This window comes from Bubalus bubalis, chromosome 7 (assembly GCF_019923935.1).
Source record: "Bubalus bubalis isolate 160015118507 breed Murrah chromosome 7, NDDB_SH_1, whole genome shotgun sequence".
In the NCBI taxonomy this organism is placed as follows: domain Eukaryota; kingdom Metazoa; phylum Chordata; class Mammalia; order Artiodactyla; family Bovidae; genus Bubalus; species Bubalus bubalis.
Window position 1 is genome coordinate 106,467,040 of NC_059163.1, and position 22,122 is coordinate 106,489,161.

The following is a 22,122-nucleotide window of genomic DNA, read 5'->3' on the forward strand; positions in this document are numbered from 1 at the left end:
CATAATTTACCTGCTTTATGTTATATTCCTAATGAGCTGTTAGCATGTGTAATCAGTAAAACTTCCCTTCATGTAGCATAAATGATGTTTGAGAGGTTAATATTTCAAGCAAATAAACCCTTTAACTGAAGCCCCTGCTTCACTACTCAAGCTTGAACTCTCTGCTATTTGGTTGCCTAAGAATATTCTCATGTTTTTGAGCTTCTTTTTTTTTCATCTATCCCTAGATCAATGTTGAAATTAGAGCACTGGTAAAAATGTGTGCTGGCCAGGTAGTAATGAGCAGTCATTATCTTTGTGCATGCATAGCTGCAGTCTTTTAATCTCTTGATACAGCTGATTCTAAACAAAATAAGCTAATGGGACATTAATAGTATGAATAACGCATACAGATAATTTTTAAATGTCCATTAAACTGACAGTAATAATTGCCTCCAGAGTAAACCTTTTGAAAAATATCAAGTAAAATCAGTTTGGATTTCATCATACACATTATATAGAAATACCAGTGTGCATCAAATATAAAAAGCAGAAGAGAAGAGGAAAGAGTAGATCAAAGGTTGGGGATAATTTACCACTGGATAATCAGTTCTTGAAAAGGCTTAAGTTTGATGCTCCCTTGTGGATAGGATAAGTTGGAAAAAAGAAGAAAAAAAAATCTACTAAGTATTTATTTCACTCTCTTTATGAGGCTGAAGGGTTTATCCCTATTTTTGAAACTGGAAAGTAACTGAGATATACGTTTGGAAAGTCATAGGAAACATCAAATATTTATGACACCTATCTAATTTCCTTATACATATTCCTAGGTTCCTTGGAACTGCAGACATGCTTGATAACTAAAGACATCCTGGCAAATAAACTAGCCCAGCAAGGCAATGAACACATCGAGAGATGCCAGACTCAGCAGTGTGTCCTGATGCCCTCATGTTTCTTCAGTTAATTTCAGTACGGAAAAATCCCTGAGAGAAAGAAAATACTATATTTTATACTCAGAAAAGAGACACAATTTATATATAAGTACTAGAATACAATATGCCAAAAATAAATAAGTAATAAAACATAAATATTTGTGCAAAATGGCTAGGAAAAGTTGAGTTGCCATATAACATTTATGCATATGTATATGTGTATATAGATATAGATATATTCATTCACCACTTCTGATGGCTCAGTGGGTAAAGAATTCGCTGGCAATGCAGAAGTTCCAGGATCAACCCCTGGGCTGGGAAGATTCCCTGGAGGAGATAGCAACCCACTCCAGTGTTCTTGCCTAGAGAATTCCTTGGACAGAAGAGCCTGGCGGGCTACAATACAACAGGTCACCAAGAGTCAGAAACAACCGAGTGACTAAACATATATATTCATGCTTATAAGCATACATATACACTCAAGGATTCCTTCATAATAGAAACTTGAAGCAAACTGAGCAGGAAATAGGAACCTATTAACCTTCTGGTCACACTACTTACATCACAGAGAAGAAACCAGTGCCCTGACAACTAGGTATTTGAGGAACCTGAACTAAAGCCTTCAAATTGTGCCTGATATTCTTTCTCTAGATCATGTAAGCTGTGTGTCAAATATAACATATGCAAATCACACTGTTTGCTCAAAAGATGTCTGTTGAACTAAATTAAATCAGAACAGATACCGTTTTATCCACTTTATGATTCAAATGCCCTGAAGTTTCAGGGAACATTGATGGGTCCACAAGAAGATTATTCTAAGGACAGTGATTTGCATTTTTCAAAGCTCTTGTGGCAAAAAGTTTACTTGTACCCATTTCTGTCAAAAGGCTATCTCATATTCCAAGTCAGTACTGTTTCTGGTAAGTCACATTATGTTTTCCTAAATTCTCTCTCTCTCCTTCAGGTTTATAATTTTAAACAGTACAGAGTTTTTAACACAAAAAGCAAACAATATATTTATGTTACTCTAAATATACAAATTTTAAAAATCAACAAGGGAAGATCAATCAGGACAAAGGAGTAAGACAATACAGACGTAAGACATAATACAGAAGAAGTAAGAAAGACTCACTTCTTATAAAACTTCCCTTAGGAGCACATCAAAAATATATTTACACATGGAACTACTCTTACTGAAAACTAACTGGAAAATGGCAGACAGACTCACAAAACCAAGGCAGTAAGAAAGAATTCACATGGAATCATGTAGGAAGAGAAGAGAAACAATCAGGTTAGGACCTGTGACCCTGGGAAGGGACTCAAAGGAAAAGAGAGATCACAAGGGCAGACATCCTCCCTGGGGCGTGAGCAATTTACATCACATATTGGGCTCCCCAGGCCTGGGGTCTGACAAAGGGCAGAGCTGCCCCCTGGGTGGAGGGCTGCTGAGGAGGAGGGCTATGGGAAGCCTGGACTGAGCCTGTGAAGAGTGTGCATGCTCTGGCTTGCGCCCACGGCAGGGCAGAGAGGGCAGTGTGAGACTGTTCTAGCGGCTGCCCCGCACATGGGAGAAGGCAATGGCACCCCACTCCAGTATTCTTGCCTGGAAAATCCATGGACAGAGGAGCCAGGTAGGCTGCAGTTCATGGGGTCGCTAAGAGTCGGACACGACTGAGCGACTTCACTTTCACTTTTTACTTTCATGCATTGGAGAAGGAAACGGCAGTCCACTCCAGTGTTCTTGCCTGCTGAATCCCAGGGGTGGGGAAGCCTGGTGGGCTGCCGTCTATGGGGTTGCACAGAGTTGGACATGACTGAAGCGACTTAGCAGCAGCAGACCTAGCACATAACCCAGCCTGAGCCTATCGAATGTTCCAACATTGCTTATGTCATGACTCAGTTCTGCACTGGATTGAGGACTGCCATGACTGAGGAAAGAGCTAAGCCTTGGAACACAGAGGAGACTCAGACCTGGGCAGCATCTAGGCAGGGAGGGGGCAGCCTTTCTTGGCACTTACACAGGTGTCACATCAGAGGCAGCCTGGATCTCTGTCTACAGCCAAGCTTCTGTAACCCATGCCCCACAATGCTCTGAGAGCCCACATGGGTCCCTGCTGGTCCAGCACTGCTCTCCCGTGGGGCCGGGATCCCAGAGCTGTGGGAGGGGAGAATACTGACTTAAAGGGAAAGGAGTCATCTTGGACCCAGACTTCAGGGCTTCTGCTCCAGCAACTTTGGATCTGACCTTATACCTAATAAGGTGCATCACATAAAGCTTAGGAACTTTACCATGGTCTACAAAACCTTTCCAATCTTTCCCCTATCTGTTTTAGCCAATGAAGAGCCATGTTCCTGTTGTGTTTCTATTCCAGCCCCCTCAGTTTTTCTTCAGATGCTTAAATATGCCAAACTCTTTTTTCCTCCAAACCTACTTACATTATATTGCTCTTGCATCAGATATTCTCCTCTATAACCCTGCAATATATGCAATACACTCCTCTTTCCTTTTCTGGATAATGCCTATTCATCATAAATGTTTCTGCTTATCTATCACTCTTATGCCTAAGTAGGTCCTCCAGTCACATACTTCCAGAACAGTTGGTATTTCCCCTTTTGACGAACAGATCACACTTATAATTATTTTTGATATTTCTATTTTTCTTCCTTTTTCTGTGATCTCACAGTACAGCATATGGTAGTTCAGTTCAGTTCAGTTCTGTTCAGTCACTCAGTCATGTCCGACTCTTTGCGACCCCATGCACGCCAGGCCTCCCTGTCTATCACCAACTCCCGGAGTTCACCCAAACTCGCGTCCATCAAGTCAGTGATGCCATCCAGCCATCTCATCCTCTGTCGTCCCCTTCTCCTCCTGCCCCCAATCCTTCCCAGCATCAGAGTCTTTTCCAATGAGTCAACTCTTCGTGGCCAAAGTACTGGACTTTCAGCTTTAGCATCATTCCTTCCAAAGAACACCCAGGGCTGATCTCCTTCAGAATAGACTGGTTGGATCTCCTTGCAGTCCAAGGGACTCTCAAGAGTCTTCTCCAACACCACAGTTCAAAAGCACCAATTCTTCGGCGCTCAGCCTTCTTCACAGTCCAACTCTCACATCCATACATGACCACTGGAAAAACCATAGCCTTGACTAGACGGACCTTTGTTGGCAAAGCAATGTCTCTGCTTTTCAATATGCTATCTAGGTTGGTCATAACTTTCCTTCCAAGGAGTAAGCATCTTTTAATTTCATGGCTGTAGTCACCATCTGCAGTGATCTTGGAGCCCCAAAAAATAACATCTGACACTGTTTCCACTGTTTCCCCATCTATTTCCCATGAAGTGATGGGACCAGATGCCATGATCTTCGTTTTCTGAATGTTGAGTTTTAAGGCAACTTTTTCACTCTCCTCTTTCACTTTCATCAAGAGGCTTTTTAGTTCCTCTTCACTTTCTTTCATAAGGGTGGTGCCATCTGTGTATCTGAGGTTATTGATATTAGTAGTACTCAATAAATATTTGAGTGAATATACACCATATAAGATTTTTAATATTTTTGCCATTTTAAAGAATACTCTTTTAGATATCAATATGTATCAGCGTATCTCTTTTAGGATAATATGTATCACCATGTATCAAGTTGATACTAAAAGATCTGAGATATACACATGTTGATATATTATATTTTTCCACATTAGGTACTGAAAATAACTACCACAAAGGATTTAGTAGAAATTGATCAATTAAACCATTGTAGAAGTATTTGATTTAAGGATCTATCAAATCTTGTTAGGCTTACTTGTATTGAATACACGCAAAATGTCAGTGCTTTTATATGTAATCACATATTTTGAGTGCAATAGTTTTCTTAGTTTGTTCTTTAATTAAACAAAAGATGTAAGCATATTCTTTATAAAACTCAGCTCTGATTCTGTCACTTATCTATGCCCTCAAATTCTTTAAAATCTTTCATTCACCTACAAAATTAATTCCTTTCCTCAACCTTTTTCCAGTCTCAACTACTCTATGTGTCCTGTGCACTCTGGTAAATTAATCGATCTTTGTCAGTGTCTATGTGACTTATTGCAAGAGATATGCCAGCTACAGTGCTTCTACCACCCCAAATATGTGCCTCTCCATAACTTTACATTCATTGTTGTTTAGTCACTAAGTCCTGTCTGAGTCTTTGCAACCCCATGGACTGATTTTCAAGTTAAGAGGCTACCAGTTCCATGTCATTTTTTCGAATTTTTTTCTTGGTTTGGGGTCAGGTTCCTCAGGAAACAGCTCTGAGACGGAGATTTGCTGGTGTCTAGGAGGGTTCCTTCAAGTGCTCCTATGGAAAGTACATGCCAGGAAATGTGGCAAGGGGGAATGGACAGAGGGAAAGGCTTAGGTGCAGCACAACTTCCACAGCAGCTCAGGTGACCCCATGAGCCAGTCTGTAGGTGCAGTATCTCTTCATAGTTAACCCAGATGGAGGCCAGGCACTCAGACCTTCCTAGTTCTGCAACGACCAGCCAATGTGCACATGCTCTCCCAGAAAAGGAGTAGAGCAGAACCCCTCTGCCCAGGGAGGTCCTAGATGGACTCAGCTGGGTGTCCTCCCTAAAAGGAATACCTGAGCCATGAAGCATGGATCCGATCTGCTTCACACATAGTGGACTCTGCTAAGATCCCATAGAATTCTATTTTTACCACATTTGAGGCTCTTTATTATCTCTCACCTTAGAGTATACCTCTGTGTATACTTATTAGCCATTATTCATAATTAGGTTCTAAATAGCTTTTTGGGAAATCACACAAAAGCACTGAACAATAGAGTCCACGTTACAGGCATTTGATAAATATCTGTTAAAAGAATGATGAATGTATGAATGAACAAAGTGTATTCTTGGAAACTGTTACAAAATTAACAGTAAGAAAAAATAGAAAATGCCATTTAATCATAGAGCAAGTCTGTAAATAAAAAGAACACACCCACGTTGCATGGGTGTAATGCTATTCCACAACCTGTAAGAAAGACAGTACAGCTATATGGATAACAGATTAAACTGACTTCTAAATATTCCAGGGAACTGATTTTCAGACTGTGGTTCTGAGAACCGATTGTGGTGGGAGTCCATCTGGAGATTCTCTCCCACTCTCTTCCAGCACAGTCCTGCTTGTATTTGCTTTACTTATTTTGTTTAAAATGTTTGAAAGCTTGCTGTAGGGTAAGTAACATCAACAAACTTAAATTACACAGTCTGAATACTCCTTACCAAAATATACATTTAAATGTAGCATCTTATAATAAAGAATGCATACATGTTAAAATAAACTTTTCACCCAAAGAGTTGTTAAAAAATGCAGTCAAGGGTTTTGGAATAGTCTTTTACAGACTCATCAATGTACACACGAACTTCAGGGGATTTGAAAAGGCCATATTAAAAACAAAGTATTGTTTCTATAATATCAACACACGGTGCCTCTACCCCTGATTCTTGGTATGTGTGTGTATTTTCTTTGCTGAGCTTGCGCTCAGTCGTGTCCGACTCTTTGCAACTCCCTGTATGGTAGCCCTCCGAGCTCCTCTGTCCATGGAATTTTCCAGGCAAGCATACTGGAGTGGGTTGCCAATTCCTACTTCAAGGAATCTTCCCAACCCAGTGATCAGATTTGCATCTCCTGTGTCTCCTGCATTGGCAGGGGAATTCTTTACCATTGTGCCAGTTGGGAAGATTCAATAATTTTGATTTGTAGTAAATAGACACTACTGCGAAGAACGACAAAACAGATAAATTGTATGGTACCTAGAACATAAAACAGGAAACCAGAAATCTTGATATTTAAAACTGATTTGCTGCGTAACCAGCCCTTAATAATTCATATATTTTTTTCTGAGACTCAATTTTCTCTATCTTAAAATTGCAGAAAATAGGTTGCTGCTGCTGCTGCTAAATCGCTTCAGTCGTGTCTGTTAGATTAAGTTTATTTTATCTTGCTATTGTAGAATTGCATGAGTTACTAATACATGTTTTAAGTATAAAGAGAGGATATAGTCTTTACACAATCTAAAAAAATCTCTTTTCAAATTATGCCCTTGATATATTTAACAGCAGAACACTGTAGCATGTTTATTAAACCAAGATGGTGTTTATCACCAAAATTATACAAGTTGGGAACTGGAAACTAAAGTAATTAGCCAATAAAAGTTTTCTTTTATTGTTATTTTTAAAATTCTATCATTTATTTGGGGAAAAGCTTTATATCTTAGGATAAAATGGCAGAAATTAACCTAGAACGTAATCATTTCCTATCATTTAATTCTGATTTTATAGTAGCCATGAGAACAAGCCTCTGAGGAATTACAGTGAGTGCTTTAACAGGGAAAATGACTCTGTCTAAGCCTTATCTCATGTTGTAAAACCCCAAGCACATGGATGATTGCTATTAGGAAGTTAAACACAAAAGCTATGACCCAGAATGCCATATTCAAAAAAGATTGATATCCTGCTCTCTATATAGATTCAAAGTCCTGTTGCTAACAAAAGACACTTCAAGAAAATTATCTTGACTGTATATATTGTAAATTGGAACCATGTTTTTACTTATTACAAAATGTGGGAAAAAAACAACAAAAAAGAAAACACATTTTACAAAGAAAAACTGAACCCAGGCTAGAAAAATTGTATGAAAACAAACAGAGACAAAGAATGTCTTTCTGTTGGCCCCTCTACCACAAATTTATGACAGCAAGGGCAGTGACCAAGCGCAGCGGAGCTGAACACACTGCACTGCTCACCAGAGCTCCAGAGCAAGCAAGTAGCTTTTTCAATCACCATCAAAAATCATCATCAGCCAAGGCATACCATGCTTTGTCAAATATAATATCTTTGGTAATTGCTGTGTCAGATTGTCCCCCAACATCTTCCAAAAGTTATGAGTATCTTTGGCCTGGTGTTTTATTCTTAGATAACATAAATTTTCTCAGTGCTTCAGCTAACTCTTCTTTCCATTTAGGACAGATGGCACTCACTTCTGTAGTAACAATAGATATGTCCACAATGCCAGTCTAGGGGTTAACAGCATACTGCTAATAGCCTGTTTATGGAGGTCTATTTCTTTACTTCAACTTTATTTGAAAATCATACTTTGGCATGGGCTTCAGCTAAGCCATTCTAATGATTTCTGCTGTTGAGGATATGCAAAAACCATCCCTCCACTCCTGCAGCTTCAGTGACAGCCTGACTGGCTTCCTGAGTTAACCTCGGCACCCAGGGCTATGACAGGCCCTTCAGCGCGGCTGTATCCATGCACTCTTCTGCTTGCTTCCTGCTCTGGTGGTACAGAGTCATGCGGGAGAGAGCCAGATGCCTGCCACAGGCTCTAACCTGAGGTCTAACACAAGGAAGATAAAACTGAACTTTGATAATAACGTGTGTCGTCACTGGATATTTCTCAATGTGTGTTTTATTAATGTATTTATTTTTAGCATTACACTGAGAGTCAATGGGCTTCCCTGGTGGCTCAGATGGTAAACAATCTGCCTGCAGTGCAGGAGATCTGGGTTGGATTCCTGGGTTGGGAAGATCCGCTGGAGAAGGGAATGTCCACCCACTTCAGTATTCCTGCCTGGAGAATCCCACAGACAGAGAAGTCTGACCAGCTTCTCTGTTGGACGTGACTGAACAACTAACATACACACTGAGACTCGGTAGAATTTGCTACTTCCAGGCGAAGGCAATGGCACCCCACTCCAGTACTCTTGCCTGGAAACTCCCATGGACGGAGGAGCCTGGTGGGCTGCAGTCCATGGGGTCACTGAGGGTCGGACACGACTTCACTTTCACTTTCACTTTTCACTTTCGTGCATTGGAGAAGGAAATGGCAACCCACTCCAGTGTTCTTGCCTGGAGAATCCCAGGGACGGCGGAGCCTGGTGGGCTGCCAACTATGGGGTCGCACAGAGTCGGACACGACTAAAGTGACTTAGCAGCAGCAGCAGCAGCAGCAGGATACATGTATATGCCTTGAGCTGGCAAGTAACCCCAAGCTTTTAGGTGAGGAGAGTCAGCTGTTCCCTGACTTTGAGTAGTACTGGTCTTGTACTTTGATTCATCTTCTTAAGTATCAATACAGCATATGCCACCGTCACTCAGGAAAAGGGCACCAGTCTGCAGTACCAGCCGTCCCCTCTCAGGGTCTTTCACTACATATCCTGTCATGCCGACATCACTGAAACCCTTGCCAGGTGTGCACTGGTCCCAGGGACCAGGCTGTAACCATACTGCAGCAGCTGGGACTTGATGGCCCCAGGGTTGCCACACAGCAGGAGGCTGATCTCAGCATGAAATCTGCCTCTTCCTGTGTGACTAAAACCCTTCCCTATTTCCTGGAAAAGCTGGAGTGATTTCCTTTTTGAAATCTTTCTGTTCTTAATTGCTTGGACCTGAGGCTGAAGCAAATCTCTCATAAATGCTTGTTTTTCTGGAAATTTTTTTAAGCAAATTCACATGCTTCTCTGAAAAAGTTTCCGTTCTGCTTCTTTATCTCCTTCATGCAGACACTTTGCCTCCGTTTTCTGATAATGAATGATACCAATGAGGGTTCTGTCAGCAGACTTCACATGACTCATTCCTGGATTGATTCAATAGGAACAGCTGGATAGATGCCTGTAATGTTCACTCTGTCCCCAAGATGAACCTTGTCAACAATATCATTGTGAGCAAAAGGATGTCACCATGAGGCATCTGCCCTGCAAGCATATTTTCAGGAGACTTCTCGGAGTCTGATCATCTGCTTGTCAGAAAACACAAGGCAGTCGTGGGTCAGCACCACACGGTTGGGGCAGCAGGCACATGTGCAGGCTCAGTGGTCTGACCCGGCCCATCTCTACCAGGACAGTGTGGGTGCACACCGGACACTGGAAGGAGGCCCCATACGTCTCTGGAATCAGTTAGGACATCCTGCTCATCATGACACGGATGGTGAAAAGTTGACCGATGTCTTCCGGATTCAGTTTCTCATATTCAACACGCTGAATGGACCTACTTGAATCTGATGTTCTAAGACTGAGTCAGGTTAACTGTCAAAGATCTCATTGACAGCCATGTTAAACGTTAGGATAACTTATAGTGGGAGGCAGATGAGCTGTCTATATGGATTTTTGTCAAATGATTTTAAGTGTTCGCAGTTTACATTTAAAAATGGCTCCCTAATAATAATTGTTTTCCCAAGTAAGTGTATGTATAGAGGATTCAACAGTATCAATGGCAATATTTTCATCTTTGGCCAGGTCAATAAAATCTCAAAAATTTGCTTTGCAGGTTTCCATATTTACATCTGTTCCTCAAATCACATATTTTCGTCCTGGAAACTGCTCACTGGCCATTCTATTTTCTGTTGTTGGCCTATACTGCAAAACCACCTACGGACACTTTTGTGCAGACCCCAGGTCAGGCCTCTGCCTCATGGGTGTGCCTGTAACACCACTGTTGGGGTTTCCTCTGTCTAAGAGCTGAGAGTAACATATGTTGTTTGGTGAACCAAGAACAAAACCAGGAGGAATCCCTGAAGAGTGCATCAGAGGGGAGCTGGAAAATACTATGTCCTGTGCAACAGGGCTCTGCCAGCCAGTTCCAGGCCTGGCCAGCCTCATCTGCAGCTCTGTTACATGGGTAGAATCCTGGCATCATTGTCTCTGACACAGAGACAGCCTGGCTCCCTCACTTGCAGGAAGGGAAGTTTACTGCTCCAAAGCCTGAAGGACTCCAAGAGTACCTGGTAGGTTGCGTTCCCAAATGTCCCAAGAAAATAGTTTTTCAAAGCTTTAAAAAAATTTAAAGAATTAGAATTAAGTACTGAGGATTTTTTGAAGATAATATAAATAAGTATTTTAAAAAATAAGGGAATAAACTACAAAGAAAGAAGAATCCAGAGTTATATATCAAAAGTCAGTCAGGTCAGTTCATTGTATCTACGATGACTAGTTTAAAAATATAATGGAAACATATCCAATCCATTATAGTGTGAGCATACACACACATACACACAGGTGAGCATATTCAAAACCTTGTAAAATTTCAGCAATAAAAACAATGAAAACACATACAAAAATACTATAAATCTTTACTGAGGGTTATAAGAAGATGACTATATAGATAGATACCATGTCTATGAATGAAAGGCTCATTATTTTAAAAATGATAACTTTCTCAAAAATAATCTATAAAATCCATATAAATAACAATGTCTTGGGGGTGCTGATATTCTCTGAAAGAAATGATCACTTGAAAATTAATCTCTTATTATTGATAAAAGAAGATAAATATGGAGGTATCCACTCTACCAATTCACAAAATTGCTGCAGATGGAGACTGCAGCCATGAAATTAAAAGAGGCTTGCTCCTTGGAAGAAAAGCTATGACTAACCTAGATAGCATATTAAAAAGTAGAGACATTACTTTGCTGACAAAGGTCCATCTAATCAAAGCTATGGTTTTTCCAGTAGTCATGTATGGATGTGAGAGTTGGACCATAAACAAGGCTGAGTGCTGAAGAACTGATTCTTTTGAACTGTGGTGCTGGAGAAGACTCTTGAGAGTCCCTTGGACTGCAAAGAGATCCAACTAGTCAATCCTAAAGGAAATCAGTCCTGAGTATTCATTGGAAGGACTGATGCTGAAGCTGAAACTCCAATACTTTGGCCACAAAGATCTGCAAAGATCTGACTCATTAGAAAAGACCCTGATACTGGGAAAGATTGAAGTCAGGAGAAGGGGATGACAGAAGATGAGATAGTTGAGAGAAAAGATGGGATAGATGAGAAAGTGATGGCATCACTGACTCAATGGACATGAGTTTGAGCAGGCTCTGGGAGATGGTGAGGACAGGGAGGACAGGTGTGCTGCAGTCCATGGGGTCTCAAAGAGTCAGACATGACTTAGTGACAGAACAACAACAACAACAAAATAAATTATAAAGCTGCAACACAAGAGTTCCCTGGAAACCACCACCTCCTTCTTACCGGACATTACAGTGCTCATGTCAAATGCATTGTTTTTTTTTTTTTTTTTTTAAGTCTTTTTATCTCATCCACATAATGAGAATGCAAATTAATTAAGGGGCAGACATTCACTCTTTTAATTCTTTGTACTCCTTGCACTGGAAATCCCCGATGGCTCAGCAATAAAGAATTTGTCTTTTGATCCTTGGGTCCAGAAGATCCTCTGGAGTAGGAAGTCGTAACCTGCTCCAGTATTCTTGCCTGAAAAACCCCACGGACAGAGGAGCCTGGCAGGCTACAATCCAAAGGGTTGCAAAGAGTCGGACAAGACTGAGCAACTGAAAACGCACTGCTTATATTAGTACATAGGCTTTGTAAAGTATACAGCACATGGTCAGATTATAGGCATGCAGTGGCTACTTGAATGCAATTAAGAATTTTTTCACTAGAATATTCCCATTGAAATAAAGAGCCTGACCTCATCTGTGATGTTTAGCAGCTGACTTCTTTTTAAGCTGCCTTTCTTATTAGGCACTACATATGGACAGGCTGATCAAGAAAGCCCATCATGGATCTCCTTCTTTGAAACCCCTGGAAAATTTAAGCCTATAAAATCTCCAGCCCAAGTAAATGGGAACTATTCGCAGCTTGTCTCTTAACTACTACAAACTGTCCCACCCATTCACAGCACTCTGCTCCAGCCAGCCTGGGCCTGCATGGACCCACTCTGCTTTCTTCAGGAGGTCCTGTGCGAGTAGTAAATTATCTTGTTTTGTGAAGTGTCATCTGCCTGGACATCTAACTGGGATAACCAAAACACTCAGGTGAGGCAAAGTAATATGATTGGAAAAACATGACTCTGTTTTCAAGCCTAATTCAAAATGTGAGGAAAAAAAATAGGAAACAGAACTTTTGTTATCATACATTTCATTCAAACTTAGCCTTTAGATATAGAATATAGATATATTCCTTTAAAAAAATGCTACTGGCTTGAAAGTTTACAGGAAAAAATATACAAATATTCTCCCAAATAAAACTTCATAATTATCATATAAAATCATTGTTTTGATTATAAATTTTCTAACAGAATCATTTTACATATTGAATTGCTCCATAAGATATACCTACATATTATAGTGTCTCTTCTTCCCTCCTACGGATACTTTCACTAAATAAGTGTCTCCTAAGCAACCTCCCAAACTATTATTCTGCCTTTGTGTGACAGCTTCTGAAGAATGAATATATTCAGGTTCCTGCATCCAAGCCAAGGCATGAATTAATAAATTGGAAGGATCAGAACCATGTTCAACAACCTCCCTTGGATTCATACCTGCCAACTCTCCGTAGAAATAGAGCTGGGGGATTTTGGCAACGCCTTGAGTTTAGATTTGACTTATTCATTTTTCACTTAAAAAATCCTCCTCTGCCAATGTATTCAATGAATTTAATTTTCAAGCACTTCAGTTGATAAGAGCCTAAATTCTCATTAAAGTGATTCTTCTGCAAAGAGGATACAGCATCAAGTGGAAAATGCAGGCTTTTCTCTACGAGAAACATATTTTTGCCTCCACTTCCTGGTTTTTGTACATCTAGTTCCCTTTTAATGTTAATTTTTAGATTTTTCTCTAGCATCTCTAAACACTTCATATTTCATTTTACTAGCTATTTCTCTTACTATTTCAGGAAAAAAGGCAAATGCTTGCAGTAAGAAAAAGGATGCATAAAATGAAGAATATAAACTTCCAAATGACTGTCTCCTTTGTGTAAAGGGTACAGGGGAAATTTGTTTGTTTTATTAATCATTTCATTTTAAATCCGAGAAGCTGTGTGAGACAAATGGAAAATGCCAGCAAGGATGACATGACAAAGAGGCTAATAAACTGCTGGATGCTTATAACTGTGAGAGGAGCTAAGCAACATAAACTGCCTTCTGGGAACAGAGCGGGTAGCTGAGCTAAAGCAGGTCACAGGCAGGCTAAATACCACACTGACAGTGAATAAGAACGCCATCAAGTACCCCCACATAGCTCACAAATGCACCAAAATATTGACTGTTTATGACCTATATTATTATTGTAAGGCAAATTAAAGATCACATCCAATGTTTTACCACATGTCGTCTAACTGAAAAACACCTAGATCTAGTGTTTATTTTTTTCAGGGGATGATAGTTAGAGAAAAAAAATGACTTTCTGTACTTTGTGACAGATACTGAATAATTTGAGCATCTCTGACACTAATGATACAATGAAGGTGAAATAAAATATTTCAATGATTAATTTTTATCTGCAGAAAATTTCCTTTTGAATAAATAAATCACATAGATATGTGGTTTTCTGACCTTGAAATTTTTTAATATTTATTTCGATTTTATTTATTTTTGGCTGTGCCTGGTCTTCGTTGCTGTGTGAGTTTTTTCCTATAGTTACAGAGAGCAGGGGCCACTCTCTAGCTGTGGTGTGATTGGAAGTTGCGGCTCGAGGGCTCTAAAGCACAGGTAAAGTAGTTGTGGCTTACAGGCTTAACTGCCCCATGGCATGTGGCATCTTCCTGAACTACGGAGAGAACCTGTGTCCCCTACACTGCAAGGCAGATTCTTAACCACTGAGCCACTGGGGAAGCCCTTGATTTTTTTTTTTTTAATATTTAATTTATCCATTGCACTATTTTGTGCTCTGCATAGGCAGCAATATTAGTGAAGAAAAAAATCCTAAAATATATCTTATCAATGACTTATTGTTTCTCTTTGCATAAAAATTAGGAAGACCGAAATGCTAGTCAGACACACGGTTGCCAGGGGGGAGGAGATGTGGGAAAGGGATGGATTGGGAATCTGGGGTTAGCAGATGTAAACTATTATATATAGGATGGATAGACAGCTGTATGGCATAGGAAACTATATCGTGTATCCTGTGATAAACCATAATGGAAAAGATTATTAAAGAAAGAAATGTGTATATGTGTATAGCTGTGTCATTTTGCTTCACAGCAGAGATTGGCACAACATTGTAAAATCGACTATACTTCAATAACAAAAATAAAATTAACAACAACGACAGCAAACTAACGGATGAATTTTGAAAAAAGAAATGCTAGTTAGAAGTTACCTTCTTGATGGTCTCCAGCATGGAGCGCCCTCCCTGCCAGGGCTTGGAGTTCTTTCTGATACATGACAGACTAGCCATGCTGTGCCACTTCCGGTCCTCCAGCTTCTTATGAAAAGCGTTAGCAAGCAGAAGCACCGTGTCATATATGTAAAGGTTTGAAATCTGAAAAGACATTAGACAGTAATCATTAGAATCAGAGATGCCAACCATCAAGAATAAGGAGAAAAGTATCAGCTCCGTTGCTTCTGTTCATGTCATAGATAGCCGGTTTACTGGGTTATTTATTAAGCAGAAGGTTTCCTTTTTTCATTTCCTGGGCAATTTTGCTATTGAGAATGAAGTCTGGTCTGATTGTATGCCTCAACTGCTTTTTCAGCTTATTTAGGTGTGAGAGAGATGATAAAAAAGAGGAGTTTCGACAGAGGCAAGGCTGTTAGTGTCAGACCTTAGAAAATCACTGGTCCTTATTTCTTTCTGAGGAAGTAAGGATCTAAGGGCTTAAGATTGGAAGGGAAAATGAATAATACATTTTATGAAGATGTCATATTTTTGCATTCTGGTTTTTCAGATGGAGAAATATCAACTTGATTTTACATGGAAGATGAGTGTCATAGGTGCCGGATGTCACCATCTGCCTATATGTTTGTGTCTATGGCAATTCAGTAATGAAAAAGTGAGAGGAAACAGCACTATTCATAAACATTACAATGATCAAGGGTCTATACAAAATTATATACAGGTGCATTGCAATTAACAAGACAAATACCATAAACTGCTGTTTGTGAATGTGTGTTTACATTAATGATTTCTTCTTCTAAGGTAATCATATTAACTTCCCTCTACATAGATTTTAAAATAAATCACACAAATATTTGATACACTGTATTGCACTCTTAGGGTTCGCCAGAATCACTGTCCTCAATGTTAATTGCCAATGTTTTTTAAATAATTTAGAAACAACATTTTAAAAATATAGATACCATGAGATATCCAAGGTCAACAACAGTGGTTTATTCTTATATCATTTCCTCCCTGAAGAAAAAAAATCAATATAAAATAAAAAATGAGAACTCAAAATAGCTATAAAAAATAAATCCATTTTAAGCATGTAAGTCTTCTCAGATATTTAGGAATCTTGTTATCACATTTTTTCTTGAAAATAAAGGGGACAGTACTTTGATTACCCTTTGCTTATAATTAATCATGAAGGAATCTTATGAAATTTTCTGCCCACATCACAGCATGCTACTAAACTATTAGGATGATGAGAATTTGAACAACTGTTAATAAGCACTTCCTAATGGTGCCTTTGAATTTTCTAACTAGGTAAATCTTTAACCACTTGTTTTTGTAGACTTTCCTTTAAAGAGACTTTCAACACTCTTATGCACCACATGAAATATCAGTTTGTTCTTTATAAGGAAATATTTGGACAGGCCGTTCTCATCTTGGCCCCCACCCCACCAGATAATTTCTAGAGAAATGCCTGTAACTGGCAATGAATGAAGAGTAATGCTTGAAGTTAAAAGTAGCTGATGGAATGAACTTCATCTGAATCAGACTGAATACCCAAAAGGGAAATCTAGAAGAAACGTGAAGAATGAATGAGTTGTATCCAAAAGTCTGGGGCAAATCTTTGGATATTTCTCAATAATCTACAATAATTGACCTTTTCTAAAACCTCTCATGACTCCACTGCCTCCAACTCTCTTTCTCTAAGCAATCTAGCTTTATTTTGTTTCACCCTCTGACTGATTGCTTCAAGCGTGTAGATGAGATAGTTGTGGGAACATCCTCTGAAGTCTCTTTATCTGTCTCTAACTAGTTAACGTTCTCTCGTACTCAATCCATGGGTCACAGGCTGGGTGAATCCTACCCTGACAACTTCTCAGGATTCTCCCCACTCCCAGGCTAGGTGGGCAGTTCTTGTTTTATCTCTCGGAACACTCAGTGCATATCTCTATTGAAGCATAAGACAGAATGCTAAGACTTCTTTTAAAGTGCTTTTCACACAGAATATAGGTTCCTTCTGGATAGGGGCTCATATTGCAATATTTTTGCCTTTCGTACTTTTTGTTTCCCTTATTTTTTATTTCCTCTTGACTTAGCCCAGAGTCTAGCACATATTTGGTTTTTGATAAATAGTTGTCAAAGAAAGAAAGTCAAAGAAAAGAAAGTCTAGTTTAACATCAGTTAGGTTTAACAGAAGTCAAGATGTGAGCGATCTGACAACTGGTGGCACTTCTTGTGGCATAGCCTCCTTTGCACATCTAGAGGCTGCACTTTAGCATCCATGCTGGACTAAAAGGTCAGTGATTTGCAGTCAATATGTGACAAGTGTTTTTGACAAATGACTGCCTCTCTTTGTTTGCTCACATCCCAAACTGCAGAATCAAAAGGGAGAGATGACATTCTCTGGGCTTTCCATTATCCCTTCTTTTACTTCTTTCTTAGCAAATTTCTGTTCTCCTTTGAGGTCTGTGCTCTTTACCACGGCACACATTACAGCCCCTCTCTGCCATTACCTACTGACCTCTTGGTCACTTTTTATTCAGATGAACTTTGCTTCTACTCTGGCATGACAAGAACAAGTGACTATTTATTAGACACAAATGAACAACTCCTCTAACATCTTAAATGTCAGCATCTCACCATTTGACCAATCGTTTCTATCTGCTCTAACAACATTTGTTTTCTGACTTTACTGAACCATCAATACCAACTTCCTCTACATGCCAACTTTCCAATATCTGACACCTTCTTTGACTTGCTCTGAAACATTCTCCTTCCTTTAGTAGTTGATTACCTGGTATAATTTCTAGGCAGCTCCTCATCTCAGCATTCTTCCTCTGTCTTTCCCTTATTTTTCAGTTTTTCTGTTAAAAGTTTAATATTCAGAACTAACTTTATTTGAAGATGCGAACTGACTAGGAGAGATGTGGATAAAATGTTATCTTTCTTGATCTTAACAAAATGCTTCTGACACAGAGACTGAGATAACATTAGAATGGTTTGGAGCAAATATTACTTCTGCTATGTTCAAAACAAGTTTGACTTCATTTTAACAGCCTTAAACTGTCAAACCATGTCTCATCCATCTGGACTTCATATAACTGACTTTGAATCTACACTTTATATCTATCATATTTTAAATATTAGGCATATTATTCAGTGACTGTTAACAATTTGAATATTGATGATGTAAGAAAATATAAGCTTTCTCTTCTAGTTTTGTGTCATTTACAAATCTGATAGACGTATTTTATTCATTTTAATTTGTGTAGTTTAAAAATTTTGAAAATACTACGTCTTAGTGAAGTTAAAGTTGCTCAGTCATCTCCGACTGTTTGGGACCCCCAAGGACTATACAGTCCATAGAATTCTCCAAGACAGAATACTGGACTGGGTAACATTTCCCTTCTCCAGGGGATCTTCCCAATCCAGGGATCAAAGCCAGGTCTCCCGCATTGCAGGTGGATTCTTTACCAGCTGAGCCACAAGGGAAGCCCTACGTCCAAAGACAGACTCTTTGGATAACCATAGAAAATTCCTTGCATTTCAAGAGTAGAATATCTATCAGTGTGGTTTTACTATTCCACTAGTTCCATACTTACTAAACTGAGGGTAAGAGAAACTCTGGTGATAAGCTGTAAATATTAAAGGTACTCAAAGCTACATAATACATCTGGGCCATGTTCTAGGCTTATGAATTTTGCCTGAAGAACTGAACACAAAACAAAGTAGTTTAGCTGATTACTATTTGAGATGTTGTTGTTGTTGTTCAATCACTCAGTTGTGTCTGACTCTGCGACCCCATGGACTGCAGCATGTCAGGCGTCTCTGTCCTTCACCATCTCCCGGAGCTTGTTCAAACTCATGTCCATTGAGTCAGTGATGCCATCCAACCATCTCATCCTCCGTCATCCCCTCTTCTCCCTCCTTCAATCTTTTCCAGTATCAGGGTCTTTTCTAATGAGTCAAATCTTCACATCAGATGCCCAAAATATTGGTGCCTCAGCTTTAGCATTAGTCCTTCCAATTCAGGATTTATTTCCTTTCAGATTGACTGGTTTGATCTCCTTGCAGTCCAAAGACTCTCTAGAGTCTTCTCCAGCACTCACAGTTCAAAAACATCAATTCTTCAGCACTCAGTTTTTCTTATAGTCCAATTCCCACATCCATACATGACTACTGGAAAAACCATAGCTTTGACTGTAGAGACTTTTGCTGGCAAAGTAATGTCTCTGTTTTTTAATATGCTGTCTAGGTTTGTCATAGCTTTTCTTCCAAGGAGCAAGCATCTTTTAATTTCATGGCTGCAGTTACCATCTGCTGTGATTTTGGAACCGAAGAATATAAAGTCTCACACTGTTTCCATTGTTTCCCCATCTATTTTCCATGAAGTGATGGAAGCAGATGCCATGATCTTAGTTTTCTGAATGCTGAGTTTTAAGCCAGCCTTTTCACTCTCCTCCTTCACCTTCATCAAGAAGCTCTTTAGTTCCTTTCTGCCATAAGGGTGGTGTCATCTGCATATCTGAGGTTACTGATATTTCTCCTAGCAATTTTGATTCAACTTATATTATTTTTAATTTTAAAGAAACCCATATATTGTATAACTTTTAAAGACAATAATAAGACTATGTTTTGAACTTTAAAAAAAATCTGAAGCCAAAATGCTTACTATCTTTTGTTCTTAGTAGTCTTTGGTGAAAATGTTTGAGTGACATTAATTTATAAACATTTTAATGTTTTCCTAAAAGGAAAATTTTTCAAACACTATATTAAAATCAACAAAGAATAAAAAGATTTACGACAATATCTAAATCTAAAAAAAAAATATTAAGTAGGCTTTGGTGATGCCTGTTCTTAAGGAAGTCCTATTATCTTGTTTAAAGTTCCTCAACCCATGTATTTAATAGTATATTCTTCCGGGAGATGGTGAAGGACTGGGAAGCCTGACATGCTGCACTGCATGGGGTCACACACAGAATTGGACAGGACTGAGCAACTGAACAACAGCAACGTATCTGAATATTAATTTTACTGTGTTAAACACTTGTTTCAGAATCTTTCTACCTCCCTTTTGAAAACTGGGACAATATACCAATGCCTTGTTCTCTTCCTAAGTATGCCTCTAATATTTCTAAATTACAACTTGTGATCATATCTACAGCTTTATTAACTGCTCTGAGAAATTATTTTTCCGGCCTCATTTTAGAACAGTAAGGCATACTCTAACCACCTCCCAACACCTTCTCCTTCTGATCTAATGATTTACTTTTCTTTAAATGACTTTTATCCTAATCTTTCCAATTTTAAGATGGAGAAACAGAAGCAAAAGGATTTGAATGTTTCTATTTTCTCTCCATTAGTAGCCAAACTAACATTAGTTTTGTGTGTGTGCTCCATTGTGTCTGACTCTTTGCGACCCCTTGGACTGTAGCCCACCAGGCTCCTCTGCCCATGGGCTTTCCCAGGCAAGTATTCTGGAATAAGTTGCCATTTCCTACTTCAAGGGATTTTCCTGGCCCATGGATCGAACTCACATCTCTTGCATCTCTGCATTGGTAGAGGGATTCTTTACCACCATGCCACCTGGGAAGACAACATTAGTTTCATCAAGCAGTAAATGGCTTACTTCCTTTTGTTTCATATATTGCTAAAAACTGTTTCTAGCTGAAAGGTATCTTTGACATTTATTTTGCAACTTCAGCTAATTCTGAATTTTAGTCTTTCTGGCACTAATTTAAAGATTGAGGAAACTTGGCTTTTGTTCTTTCTAAATATTACTTAGGCTTCCCCAGTAGAAGGACAGTTGCTGAAGCTGAAGCTCCAATACTTTGGCCATCTGATTCATAGAACCGACTCATTGCCAAAGACCCTGATGCTGGGAAAGATTGAAGGCAGGAGGAGGGGATGAAAGAGGATGAGATGGTTGGATGGCATCACTGACTCAATGGACATGAGTTTGAGCAAATACTGGGAAATGGTGAAGGACAGGGAAGCCTGGTGTGCTGCAGTCCATGGGGTCACAAAGAGTTAGACGACGGAGCGACTGAACAACAAAATATTACTTCCCTTTCTGTGTACACTAAAACATGTAACAGGCCAGAGATCTCTAGATGCTCACCCTCTTCTCTAGATGTACCCTCTTCTCCTCTGTTGTACAGATTATTGTGACTGCTGGGTTTCTATTTTCAGAGGTCACAAGAATAATATTTTCATACCTTTTTTTCTGAGTTTTTCTTTAAGGTGGATCCTGCTGATAAGATATATGTCTACCTGTGATCCTTTTTATCTGCACTATGGACTCCAAGTTGAGAGAGGCTTATTTCTCCCAGGGAGCCCCTTACTCTTAATTTTAAAAGTACTTTTCTTGTTATTTTCTTTAACTTCAGTGAGATAAAATATACACCAAGGCCAGACTTTTTATCGAATGCTCCTCTTTTAGTGGAACATTTTAAATTCAAGAGCCCAGCATTCAGGCACTTCATTATATAAATCTTCACATATAAAATTTTCTGTCAGTTTTCCTTTTACCTATTCAACAGTTAGTTATATTCTATTACATATAATAAGGATGTTAATATACAATAAATGCACAAAGAAAAGTAATCTTCCAGCTTTCTCTGATCTGTAGCTTTGCGGGGTTGACGATGAAGGTATGGGGCAGGAGGAGTGTTACTTCCAGTACATCCTTAACTCATTAGATATGTCTGGGAATACCAAGATAAATAAAATATTTGTTCCCTGATTTCAAGGAACTCAACTGAATCAGAAGGATTGTGCTGTTAGGCGAATATGCTTTGAAATACTGTGCGGTACCTTTCTGCTTTCCCAATCTGTACATTTCCTACTATCTCTTTCAACAGAAACAGCCTTGAATATCTCATGATTTTCTAAATCAAAGTTCTTTCATGTTTCTAATTAAAATTCTATCATTTCCACATCAATTATACTTAGAACCAATTAATATCAAAAGATAGGTCATTGGAAGTAGAAAACTTAAACCCTGTTTAGGCTTGAGTGGCTCACTTTGACTTCTGTTTTCTTATCAATTACTTTCAGATCCAAATTTTTACAAAGGTGCAAAAGCCTCTTGATGAAAGTGAAAGTG

General features: G+C 39.1%; 1 protein-coding gene and 2 pseudogenes across 1 annotated transcript in view; all 3 read right to left on the bottom strand.

Moving 5' to 3' along the window:
• Positions 1-22,122, bottom strand: part of GRID2 (glutamate ionotropic receptor delta type subunit 2) — a 1,609,032-nt gene that overhangs the window by 592,363 nt on the left and 994,547 nt on the right. The window contains exon 7 of the mRNA XM_025290706.3: positions 15,003-15,164. Within this exon, the coding sequence (XP_025146491.1) occupies positions 15,003-15,164 (162 nt within the window). The remainder of the gene's footprint in view (positions 1-15,002; positions 15,165-22,122) is intronic.
• LOC123334510 lies at positions 7,456-8,745 on the bottom strand (annotated as a pseudogene).
• Positions 8,817-10,714, bottom strand: LOC102407742 (annotated as a pseudogene).